Source organism: Natrix helvetica, assembly GCF_964273705.1.
Source record: "Natrix helvetica genome assembly, chromosome: 3".
Taxonomy (NCBI): Eukaryota; Metazoa; Chordata; class Lepidosauria; order Squamata; family Natricidae; genus Natrix; species Natrix helvetica.
In genome coordinates, this window is record NC_138549.1 from 121,715,610 (window position 1) to 121,728,811 (window position 13,202).

At 45.1% G+C, this 13,202-nt stretch overlaps 1 protein-coding gene across 2 annotated transcripts in view; it reads right to left on the reverse strand.

Moving 5' to 3' along the window:
* CACNA1S (calcium voltage-gated channel subunit alpha1 S) overlaps positions 1–13,202 on the reverse strand; it is a 95,948-nt gene that overhangs the window by 62,113 nt on the left and 20,633 nt on the right. For both annotated transcript variants that reach the window (XM_081946674.1, XM_081946673.1), the window contains exons 7-13: positions 12,456–12,559; positions 11,092–11,240; positions 9,872–9,953; positions 9,178–9,338; positions 8,417–8,642; positions 2,210–2,417; positions 1,393–1,513 (exon numbers count right to left, since the gene is read on the reverse strand). In XM_081946674.1, coding sequence (XP_081802800.1) covers positions 1,393–1,513; positions 2,210–2,417; positions 8,417–8,642; positions 9,178–9,338; positions 9,872–9,953; positions 11,092–11,240; positions 12,456–12,559 — 1,051 coding nt within the window. The remainder of the gene's footprint in view (positions 1–1,392; positions 1,514–2,209; positions 2,418–8,416; positions 8,643–9,177; positions 9,339–9,871; positions 9,954–11,091; positions 11,241–12,455; positions 12,560–13,202) is intronic.

A 13,202-nucleotide genomic window follows, 5' to 3' on the forward strand; every position in this document is an offset into this window, starting at 1 on the left:
CTCTCCCTCCCCAAGTGTAGTGACTTCCTCCCCAGGCCCCCATTCATTTCTCTCTCTCACACTCACAGCTGGATAAAACTATATAAAAACCTAGCCCAGCTTCACTGATTACAAGTTTGAAAAGGCAACGTGGCTCCACCTGCAATCAAACTACACTTGGGGAGGGAGAGTACAAGCGAGCACTGAGGAGACCACAGGAGGAGGCAGGAAGCCAGGCAAAGAGCCATGCTGTAGTACACACACTTCCCCCCAGCCTCTTTCTTTTGGAAGGCTCGGCTCGGCTCCCCTCCAGCTTCTCTGCCTCTCCTCTCACCCCAGCCTGCCAGCAGGAGGTGGTGGGTGGGCTTTATTGTGTTCCAGGCATTTCCCACCCAGACAGCAGGCTGCATTTGCAATGGTGGAGGTGTTTGGGAAAGGCAGCAGGGGAATGGGGGGGGGGATGGCAGAGGAGCTGCTTTCAAGCCACTGGAAAAGATATCCAATCCAACCTTTGTGTGTTGGAGGGGTTTGTTTGAGAGTGAGTGAGAGAGGGAAGGGGTAGGAGAGATAGTCCAATCCAACTTGTGTGTGTGTGTGTGTGTGTGTTTGTGTGTGTGTGTGTTTGAGAGAGGGGGAGGAAGGGAGAGAGGGAGGAAGGAGGGGAAGGAGAAGAAAAAGAAAAAGAAAGAAGGAGCAAAGGAGAAAAACAAATGCTGTCGCTTTAAATTGGAACTGAGCATGCCTGGCTGTGGAATTCTGGGAGTTGAAGTCCACAATTCTAAAAATATTTGAAACCCAGCACTGTGTCAGTGCCTCACCAGTCATAAACCTCACCGCACGTCACTGCATTTTAGCAACTGTGTATTTAAGGGCAAAGGAAAGAGACAGCTTGCATTGAACCAGCCAGTGTGCAGAACAAAATCAGGTAATGAAAGTGAAATCATGATCATATGTAATAGGGACCTGTCTTCCTCCAATGATCAAACTCCCATCAGTATTTGAAACTATTGAACACGCTAAACCATTATTTTTCAATTTTGGCAATTTTAAGATGGGTGGACTTCAACTCCCAGAATTCCCCAGCCAGCTCCTACCCATGATACGATTATACATTCTTTGCAACTTTTCCACACACATCCTGCTTCCATATGGAATCGCTAACTTGCATAAAATAGAAGATGGTAATCTATCTTTCTGAGTAACTGAGGATCTCCTATTTATGTTAGGGGTCACTATATTTTGAGTAGGGCATTACTGCATTGCATTTTAGGGCAATGTTTTGTAAGAATACAAAATGAACCCAAGCGCGCACTCAGCAAACTGGTTGTTAGACCAATTGAATCACACCACTGCCTTACAGTCCATCACTAGTCACGTATTTAAATCTATGAACACTTTTTAAGGAAAGGATACAATTCCCACATACAAACAGAACAATAAAATAAATGCAGACCAGCACACCAGGATAGACAGGCCCTCCATAAGACATAATCCCATTGTACATGATAGAGGTCCAGTCTTCCGCAGTCAGGACCTAGGAAGAAACAAAATATTTTAAAAGCATCAGAAATCATGTAGAAATATTTGGCTTCCAAACAAGAGTGAATGTCTAAATCCCCTTCAGCGTGTTGGAACCTGGGTAATTGAACCAATTAATTATGAGTTCAGCCACATTTCCTCTGGGATTTAGGAGAGATGATTTCTCATTGTTGCGAAACTCCCACCTTGTCCCACTTCCCAGCTGCTGAATTTCTTCACTCTTTCCTATCGCCAAAGCACTATTTGTTACTAGTCCTTTGCTCCCTCCTGCATAGCGGCCAGTTGAATTCCCACTTTTTCTTTCCTCAACAAAAAAAAAACAAAGGAAGGCAGAGAGGAATGAGGGGAGAAATATCAATTGAGGTTTATGATTGTCCAGAAACGCCATACGTATTTTAGTCACATTTTGCTTGCTCTCTCCCTCCCTCCCTCCCACATCCTCTCTCCCTCCCTTCCTCCCACCTTCTTTCTCACTCACTCCCTTCCACCTTCTCTCTCACCTTCTCTTTCTCCCTCCCTCACTCCCACCTCTCTCACTCACTCACTCACTCACTCACTCACACTCTGCCAAATGTCCTACTCATTTCAGAAATTATCACACAATCTACTTTCCTGATGATTTACCCACTTAGACATCAAATTTATTTCAGAAATTTATTCTTTGTCTAAACAACCTTGACTTCAGCTGTACCTGGAAGACACTGATGAGAGCCTGGGGGAAGTTATCAAAGGTGCTGCGTCGTATTATCGTATCATCAAAATCAAATCGCCCTCCAAAAAGCTGCATCCCTAAGAGGGCAAAGATGACCATGAAAAGGAAGAGGAGGGTGAGGAGAGAGGCAATGGAGCGCACAGAATTCAACAGAGAAGCCACTAGGTTGTTCAGCGAGGTCCAATACCTAGAGAAAAAGAGAAAGATTATAAGATTCATTATCACATCAGAGAAAATTTGGAGTATATGCAAATCAGTCAAGTTATCTAGCAAAGATAGGAATCTAGAAGATCTAAATCACTGTTCTGATCAACTACAGATAGTCCTCGACTTATGACAACTGAGCCCAAAATTTCTATTACTAAGAAAGACAAGTGAGTTTTGCCCCATTTTACAAACTCTCCCGCCACAGTTGTTAAGTGAATCACTGCAGTCATTAAATTAGTTAACACAGTTGTTAAATGAATCTGGCTTTCCCTTTTGACTTTTCATGTCGGAAGATTGCAAAAGGTGATCACATGACCACAGGACACTGCAACCATCACAAATGCATGCCAGTTGCCAAGCATCTGGATTTTGAGCCTATGATCACAAGGATGCGGCAACAGTCGTACGTGTGAAAAACAGACAAGAATCACTTTTTTCAATGTCATAACTTCAAACAGCCACTAAATGAATGGTTGTAAGTCGAAGATGATCTGTATTATTACACCTGCCACTAACCGCTTATTTGTTCATAGAAAAACGAATAGCAGGTTCTCTCAATTGGTGCCTTCACAGTTGAGGATGGCCATCGAAGACTGTAGCAATTTTAACAGATGGAACGGAATATACTCAGTGTAACCCCTTAGCATAGCACAGTATCTACAGGGTATTTTTGTTTGAGTCCTCCTATCACCTCCCTTCCTTGGAACCTAGTAGAGATGGATGGGTATCTAAGGCTACCTGTCATGAGGGAAGGGGCAAATACCATAATCCAATATCAGCCATAACAATAAGCCCCACATTTTGATAGTTTGGAATGGACTGGATGGCAGAATTAATCACTGTTTAATCACTAGGGATCTTTTCAATTATGTGTCTGTCCCAGATAATAAACATACTTTATCATAAGATAAAGATAAAAGATAATTTTATTTTATAAAAATAAAATTAACAACTTAAATGATAAATTAAATTCTAACAACATGTTTCAATAACAACAGTAATAATAAAGCAGCAAGTGAATCAAAATTAAGACACTTCTCTCAATATTTATTTTATTAGTTTCATCTCAAGTGAGATGAAAGATGCTGTAATCATCTTCCCTTGTCAGGATGCCCTGAAGAATAAATGCAGCAACTGAGATATCACTGTTCTGAGTCTCGGTTGTAAAGAAAATAATTTGTTCTTTTTTAAAAACAAGTCATAATAATCTTTCTTTAAAAAAAACAATCACATTTAACAGCCACCACAGTTGCATCTTGTGGCAATGAATTCTCCGAAATCATTTTTATTGTGTGAAGAACTGTTTTCCTTTCACTCTATTAGGTGGTTTAATATGAATCAATTTTTTGGAGTACACAAGTTCTAAAATATAGGTATACATGGGCAAGGACTTAGGGATCAGAAGGAAATCTCTCTCTCTCTCTCTCTCCCCTCCCTCCCTCCCTCCCTCCCTCTCTCTCTCTCTCTCTCTCCCCTCTCTCTCCCTCCCCCCTCTCTCTGTAGCATCCAGGCTTCCTGAATACTTTTGACTACAAAGATGCACATCTAACACCTTAGTTGTCATATATCTTTTCATCACTGCCATGTTGGATCTGACTATACTCTTGAATTTTATATGGCCAGACAAATCAGAGCTCAGCATATATTTAAGGTGACTTGAGAAGAGAGGAGTAACATGGAAAGGTTTCAATGTTAAGGATATTGAAGCACAAAATTTCTTAGGAATATGTTATTTCTTAGAAAGTTTATGCTGCTGTTCCTAATTAAAAGTCTAGGGTATGTATATATGTATGTATGTATACACACACACACATTTCTGGAGTAAATAAATCTATCTATTATAACAAGGAAAACTCTATCATCTATCTATCATCTATCTATCTATCTATCTATCTATCTACCTACCTACCTACCTACCTACCTACCAGTGGTGGGTTCCTACCGGTTTGCACCGGATCGCGCGAACCGGTTGAAGATCGAACCCGGAAGTAACCGGACCCGGAAGTAACCGGGAACCGGCACCGGTCCTGTCACTTTATCCCCCTTGCCATCCCAACGGAGCTCGCTCGCTCCCCCACCCGTCCGCACTAAGCTAGCTAGCCCAGCTAGCCGCTCATTGATTGCCTGGAGTTCAGCCAATCAGTGAGCGGGCTGGAGGCGACCCGTTTAAAAGCGGGTTGTCCTCCATTTCAAAACTCCCTTCTCTTCGCTGGGAGCTTGCTGCTTCCTTCAGGTAAGCAACTAAGCGCGAGGGGGGGCGGGAGGCTAGCTTCGGCGAGGAAAGGCCTCTAGGCCTTCCCTCGCTGAAGCGGCGGGCTGGCGTGGGCCGTGCGGGCGGTGGGCAGCTAGCTGCGCCCGGGAAAGGCCACTGGGCCTTTCCGGGGAGAAGCACCGGCGTCGCGTGGGACGCGCGACTGCCGGGAAGCTAGCTGCGCCCGGGAAAGGCCGCTGGGCCTTTCCGGGGCGAAGCACCGGCGTCGCGTGGGACGCGCGACCGCCGGGAAGCTAGCTGCGCCCGGGAAAGGCCGCTGGGCCTTTCCGGGGCGAAGCACCGGCGTCGCGTGGGACGCGCGACCACTGGGAAGCTAGCTCAGCCCAGGAGAGGCCGCTGGGCCTTTCCGGGACGAAGCGCCGGCGTCGCGTGGGACGCGCGGCCGCCGGGAAGCTAGCTGTGCCCGGGAAAGGCCGCTGGGCCTTTCCGGGGCGAAGCACCGGCGTCGCGTGGGACGCGCGGCCGCCGGGAAGCTAGCTTCGCCCGGGAAAGGCCGCTGGGCCTTTCCGGGACGAAGCGCCGGCGTCGCGTGGGACGCGCGACCGCCGGGAAGCTAGCTGCGCCCGGGAAAGGCCGCTGGGCCTTTCCGGGGCGAAGCGCCGGCGTCGCGTGGGATGCGCGGCCGCCGGGAAGCTAGCTTCGCCCGGGAAAGGCCGCTGGGCCTTTCCGGGGCGAAGCACCGGCGTCGCGTGGGATGCGCGGCTGCCGGGAAGCTAGCTGCGCCCGGGAAAGGCCGCTGGGCCTTTCCGGGGCGAAGCACCGGCGTCGCGTGGGACGCGCGACCGCCGGGAAGCTAGCTTCGCCCGGGAAAGGCCGCTGGGCCTTTCCTGGGCGAAGCGCCGGCGTCGCGTGGGATGCGCGGCCGCCGGGAAGCTAGCTGCGCCCGGGAAAGGCCGCTGGGCCTTTCCGGGGCGAAGCACCGGCGTCGCGTGGGACGCGCGACCGCCGGGAAGCTAGCTGCGCCCGGGAAAGGCCGCTGGGCCTTTCCGGGGCGAAGCACCGGCATCGCGTGGGACGCGCGACCACTGGGAAGCTAGCTCAGCCCAGGAGAGGCCGCTGGGCCTTTCCGGGACGAAGCGCCGGCGTCGCGTGGGACGCGCGGCCGCCGGGAAGCTAGCTGCGCCCGGGAAAGGCCGCTGGGCCTTTCCGGGGCGAAGCACCGGCGTCGCGTGGGACGCGCGGCCGCCGGGAAGCTAGCTTCGCCCGGGAAAGGCCGCTGGGCCTTTCCGGGACGAAGCGCCGGCGTCGCGTGGGACGCGCAACCGCCGGGAAGCTAGCTGCGCCCGGGAAAGGCCGCTGGGCCTTTCCGGGGCGAAGCGCCGGCGTCGCGTGGGATGCGCGGCCGCCGGGAAGCTAGCTTCGCCCGGGAAAGGCCGCTGGGCCTTTCCGGGACGAAGCGCCGGCGTCGCGTGGGACGTGCGGCCGCCGGGAAGCTAGCTTCGCCCGGGAAAGGCCGCTGGGCCTTTCCGGGGCGAAGCACCGGCGTCGCGTGGGACGCGCGGCCGCCGGGAAGCTAGCTTCGCCCGGGAAAGGCCGCTGGGCCTTTCCGGGACAAAGCACCAGGCTGGCGTGGGCGGCAAGCCTCCGCGAGGCTAGGCCAAAAGCCCCCCACCCTCCCCTCTCCAGCCTCGCCTGGCTGGCTAAGCCCTAAGAGTCTTAAACAGTCTTACCTGTCCTCCTGCCTCTCTGCCTGTCTGCTGCCTGTTGCATCGGAGAGCTGCTGATTCTGCCTGCTGGTAAGTAACCTGGTTTTTTTTCTTTTATTTTTTTAATGTATTTTAAAATAATATTTTATTTATTGTGCATAGAATTTTTTAAAATATTTTTACTTAAAAGTATTGAGTGTAGAATATTTTAAAATGGTTTACTTCAATTTATTGTGCATGGATTCTTTTTTAAAATTGTCTCAGACTATTTTAAAAAAGATTCTATCCAAAATAAATTAAAATAAACAATTTTAAAATATTCTATACTCAATACTTTAAAATGTATTGTGTATAGAATTGTTTTAAATTGTTTTATTGTAATTTATTGTGTATTGAATGTTTTTAATGGTTTCATTTTAAATTATTGTGTGTGGAGTAGTTTGAAATGGTACAGTATAAATTATTGCTGGTGGAATAATGGTTACAGTTGGTACAATACCTTAAAATAGTTATAGTATAAATTATTGCTGGTGGAATACTTAACAATGGTTTTTAAGGATTTTTTTTATTTATAGAATATCTTTTTTAAATTATTGTTTGGGAATTTTTATGTTTTAATTGTTTATAAAATATATTTACTACAAGAAATATTATTCCTTTTTGCAAATGTTTTCTTTGTGGTGCAATATGTTGCTTAAAAGTGTTCAGACCAGGTTTATATATCTCAAAGTGGGTGCTTTTCTATGGGCAGGCCAGGTTGGTGCAAGGCAGCTTTGCCAGATTTTGTGTGTTTCTATGTGATACCTGGTTGTTTAGGTAATTGTGAGGTGGTTGCTGGTTCTGTGAGCTTCCTGGCACTGTCCTTTATAATTTCCCACAATGCCTTGATGGTTTTTATTCCTGTGGCTTTGTCTTTCCTGTTCTTAGGGTTAGGGAAAAAAACTGGTTTCATCTGCAGTCTTTTGGGGGGGAATTGTTTTTTTTGTGTGTGTGTGTGTGTGTTTTCCTGGCACTGTCATAGTTTGTGTTTGTGGGTATGTAATGTCCTGCAGTTATCTACACATTAATAATGATCAAGTACTAATAATATTTCCTTATACATTTTAATGACCTTTCCTTTCATAATTGGTGTTTTCTTTCATACTTTTAGATTTCTAATTGCTGTTTCTGTTAGTTAGCAATTGATAAAACAAATTCCACGTGAAAAAGTATTCAAAGCCTTCTTGGTTTTAATTGTCAATTTATTCATTCTTGCACATTCTAATATTTATTCATTTTCATATCTTTGTTTTTTCCACTGTTGTGCAAACACAATTCCAACAGCTGTTAACATGTGTAAAATTAAATATGTATTTATTCCCTTCTGTAAGTAGCTCTTTTATTGTTTTGTGTACTTATTTTAATCTTATTTAAGTAGTAAGTGCACAAAATAATAAATTTCCTTTTTTATATTTTCTTTTTGTAGATCATTCATTGGGGCAAAAAATTCAGTGACATTGTCTTGGCCACTCCCATCCGGTCACATGACTGCCAAGCCACTCCCACCCGGTCACATGGCCGGCAAGCCACTCCCACCCGGTCACATGGCCGGCAAGCCACTCCCACCAGGTCACATGGCTGGCAAGCCACTCCCATAAAGGAGGCCACACCCACAGAGTAGGTTCCAAAAAATTTTGAAACCCACCACTGCTACCTACCTACCTACCTACCTACCTACCTACCTACCTACCTTCCTACCTACCTACCTACCTATCTATCTATCTATCTATCTATCTATCTATCTATCTATCTATCTATCTAGTTTTCCTTGCTATAATATATTGATTTATTTACTCCAGAAATGTAGCTTTCAGCATTGAGGGCTGAGGGATCGCAATATAATGTACACTCTGAAAGTGCCGTCTGAATGGAAAACCCTGTGTCCTTGTGCATTCTGACTTCATATTTTTTAAAAAAAAAGATTTATGGGACTAGCCCAAGGAAATACTTTTATAAATAACTATAATATATGAATGGGACGTTTTTCAACAGTGCTCTGCTTCTCCCAGAGAGGAAACTCACTTAGTTATCTTCAAGAGTCTCAGCAGTCGAATGCATCGCAAGACAGAGATGCCCAGGGGGCCCATGGAAGTGATCTCTATCAGGATGAGCTCCAAGATCCCAGTGCACACCACAAGGCAATCAAAGCGGTTGAAGATAGACATGAAGTACTGACGGAGGCCCAGGGCATACATCTTCAGAATCATCTCCACCGCAAAGAGGGCCAGAAGTACTCGGTTAGCCACATCTGTAAGCAGAAAAGCTTTACTAGTGATGAATGGAAAGGATATGTTCTGGCCATCAGGTGTTCCTCCAATGCTCAAGTCCACAGAGCCAAAACAAAGTCACAATGGCACTCACGATGATGTGATTGATGCTCTCTTCATTGTCATTTTGTCAGCTCTGTGCAGACCTCCCCCCCCCACCAGTTCTTCTTTGGAAATTGAGGAGAAGAGCTAGAGTTCATTGAAGAGTAATCCCATGCTTCTCATCATGGGAAGACACACATGAAACTTCATGCATCATTTTTAGGCCAAAAGCACAAGAGGATGGAGAAGTAGAGACAAGAAGATTTATTTTAAGATAAGAATGTATTGCAACTGGTGATGGAACAGCAAATAAATCAAAAGTGCTATGAGAATATGGTTGCTAATAGATATGAGGCCAGTTCATTGGGGAAAAATAGAATTTCATGAGAAGTTAAAGTTTGAACAGCCAATGTCACACTTACCTGCTTTTAATCAGAACATGAAAAATACTGAGAAACTAAATGCTCAGCTCACCTTGGGCATGAGTCAGCCAATCAGGTTGATTATGATGCTCGGTAGCTATGGAGATAGTATTCAAACCGACAATCAAGATCACTGCCCAATAGAAAAAAATTGACTTAACAATTTCACGGCATTTTCTGCGAAAAAGACGGTTCCATCGTCGCCAATGCCGACTAGAAGAGATTTAAAAGATAAGGGCAGTTAGATCTATTTCCCAAAACCAGTCTCTACAATGGAATCCTGTAAAGCAAAGACATCTGAATTCCAGATCTTTGCAGTGATTCTTAACCTTGGCAACTTTAAGACGTGTGGACTTCAATTTCCAGAATTCCTCAGTCAGCATATGCTGGCTAGGGAATTCTGGGAGTTGAAGTCCACATGACATAAACTCGCTAAGATTGAGAAACATTGTCAGGAGAATCAGGTTCTTTTAGCGGGTGTGCTATGGTGCCAAGTTTCAAATATGTATTATAATACTTGCCCCCGTTATTAACAGAAAACTTTTAAATCATACTTCTCTTCAATGCTATCATTCAAGTATGTTGGATTACTAACTGTACCATTTACTTCTTCACCAAATGATATGCAAATTTCCTCAGGTAATGGTTTTCCAGAGATTAAGTTAGAGAGTCCTTCAAAATGATTGATTTATGTAACACCAAACTACAGAACATGAATTTGCTTAAATTTTAATGCCTCTACTTACAAGAAGAGGATCCATTTATTCATGCCTTCAATCTCACACAGGCTGTCTGTCTCTGACCCACCTTCATCTGATGACCTCATTCCTATGAAATTTAAACACAGGTATGATGTTTGCAAATTAATTAATGGAGCTATAGATTATGTTACCACAAAGTTTATTTACAGAAGTAGAAGAAAATCAAATACAATACAATACAATAGCAGAGTTGGAAGGGACCTTGGAGGTCTTCTAGTCCAACCCCTGCCTAGGCAGGAAACCCTATACCGTTCCAGACAAATGGCTATTCAACATCTTCTTAAAGACTTCCAGTGTTGGACCATTCACAACTTCTGGAGGCAAGCTGTTCCACTGATTAATTGTTCTGTCAGGAAATTTCTCCTCAGTTCTAAGTTGCTTCTCTCCTTGATTAGTTTCCACCCATTACTTCTTGTTCTACCCTTAGGTGCCTTGGAGAATAGTTTGACTCCCTCTTCTTTGTGGCAACCCCTGAGATATTGGAACACTGCTATCATGTCTCCCCTAGTCCTTCTTTTCATTAAACTAGACATACCCAGTTCCAGAAACATAGAAATTGATGTTAACAAATATTGCTGAGTTCAACAACTCTGTTGAAGATCTGTCTGTCTGTCTGTCTGTCTGTCTGTCTGTCTGTCTGTCTGTCTATCTATCTATCTATCTATCTATCTATCTATCTATCTATCATCTATTTATCATAATCAGAGGTGGGTTGCTGCCAGTTTGGCCCAACCGGTAGTGGTGATTTGGCCTGGGTCGCAAAACTGGCAGTGACCCAGGCTGGCCACACCCCAGAACCAGTTCCTGGGTATCTTCTGCCATTGCCGGCATGTTTCTGGGCATGCACAGAATTTACATTCAACTGACATTCGTGAGCAATGTGCGGCGCGCATATGCTGCGAACTACCCACCCCTGATCATAATAATGATCAGCTTCATGATGACAGCAATAGTTCACCTAAAAGGCAAGCATCGATATTTGAACATGCCATAACTTAAGCTGTGTTTTTGTAATTCATTTTCATATCCTTTCCCAATATCCCATTCTTGCTGCGTTTCAGAATGGTTATGCTGCCTAGTTAGCCTCGTTAACCAAGCAGCTTGTTCTGGAAGCTCCTATAATTAGAAGCTTCATTGCAGAATGCTCTGGTTCATAAAATATACTACAAAACTAGTTGGGCAATCCTGCTGAAAGAACAAAGCACCTTCACCATGTGTCCGGTCACTGTCCATGACTTCTGCATGAATGATCCAGTCCATGTAGCCTTTCATATCCTCTTCCAATTGCTGCTTCTCCCTCAGTTTCTGGAAGGTACCTCTTGATTTAGCTTTCTCACGCTCTTTGGTGAACTCCCTGGAATAAACTCAGATGAGCACTAGCCATACTTAGCATAGCAGTTAAGCCTGTGAGCAAGGGACACCCTTAGGCAAGTCATTGCATTTTTGATTCAAAACACATAATGAAAATGCCTGACTTTTACTTGTGTGGAAAATATTCCACAATCAAACCAGAACTTTTAGATTTCCCATCCTTGTAATAATTAGATGACCTCTGGGCCTACCTTTTCATTTCAAGAGATTTCCCTTTATTTGAAATTTTCAATCTGATTTTCATGTCAGTACTTGTAAGTTACAAATAGAGAAGTAAGCCGAGACAAGTCTCTTCAGAAAGTTAGAGAGATCTTGACCATTTACATTCTTTGAGACCAGTGACGTGCGGTGAGGTTTATGGCTGGTGAGGCTGGTGACATCATCAGGAAGGCGGGGAATTCTTAACAAGGTGCCGGCCACGACTCGGTTTCCAGGGTCCTTTCGCGAGTGAGCTGGCAGGGAAACGGTAGCCGACGGTCCGAAAAGTCCATCGCACTTTCTGCTTTCTCGAGCAACTTTCCGTAAACCTGCTGTTGCTCAGTGCGAGGAAGGGGCCGCTTGCGCATGCGCATTCACCCTGGAACATGAGCTCCGGCGTCAGAACCCGACAGAAGGCGGGGAATGGGACCACGTGTGCAGGAGGCTGAGGCTAGAGGAGCCTCCTGCACCTCCCTCTGTCCTACACACGTGATCCCATTCCCTGCCTTCCTGAGTCAACATGAAGGGGACCGCGGCTTGCGCAGTCCCATTCCCCGAGGCTCCTCAGTGCCTTTTCTCTTTTCCCTTTTTTTTCATGATAAGAGCGGAGAGGCTCTGCCTCCCTTGCCTCCCCTGACCGCACGTCCCTGTTTGAGACAATAACATTTTTTAAAAAAAAATCACAAAAAATGAGGACTTAATAAAGCATCCTTCCCTGTTGTGAGGCCAACTTTGAAGATTAAAAAAATAAGGACTGCCTTTTTGGGCCATTCGTTTAAGCACAATGCCCCCTGTCCCATCGATTGACTCAGATTGAAAGGACATTGGGGTAATTTTACCAACTTACAAGTAGAATTTAAATGATTTTTTTTCTGGGAATGGATTTGCTGTGTCCATCTATTTCTGGTCAAAAATCATTAATAAAAAAAAAGCAGCTTGTGAGAAATGTGTCAGAAAAGATTGCTTCTAAAAATTGCTCTCGTTTCTGAAAATTGCTTACCCACTGAGCACGCCCAGGATGAGGTTAAGTATGAAAAAGGACCCAAGTAAGATGAGGCTGACAAAGTAGATCCAAGGCCATGCATTCCCAATGGCATCATTCACCTAAAACAAAACAGAATAGTAGATGCTGTTTTACTAAAATCATCATTATTCTCACCTTTGAAAAATCTCCACTACCTTTCCAGGAAAAGTATGAGGAGACAAATCAAGCAAAAGAGAGATTTTTTAAAAAAATCCCGCCTTTATTATTATTATTTTTTATAAATAACTCCTTCTTCTTCCTACTTTTACCACAACATTAGAAGACATGAGTTAGAACAGTGGTTCTCAACCTTCCCAATGTCATGTCCTTTTAATACAGTTCCTCATGTTGTGGTGACCCCCCAACCATAAAATTGGTGTCTCAGTTCCTAAGACCATTGAAAATATGTGTTTTCCGATGGTCTTAGGCGACCCCTGTGAAAGGGTCGTGCGACCCCTGTGAAAGGGTTGTTCGACCCCCAAAGGGGTCCCGACCCACAGGTTGAGAACCACTGAGTTAGAGGAAGGCAACCACAGAACCTCAGTAAACTGAATTGTGGCTCATTTTTCATTATTGGATTTTTTTTACAGCCAGGAATTATTGTAGCTAGTGTATGAAAGTAGCTCAAGTCATATGCAACTTTGGGTGAGGGGCAGAGGTGGGTTTCTACCGGTTCGGCCCAGTTTGGCCGAGTAGGTAGTAACTCAGCTGGCCACGCCCCCC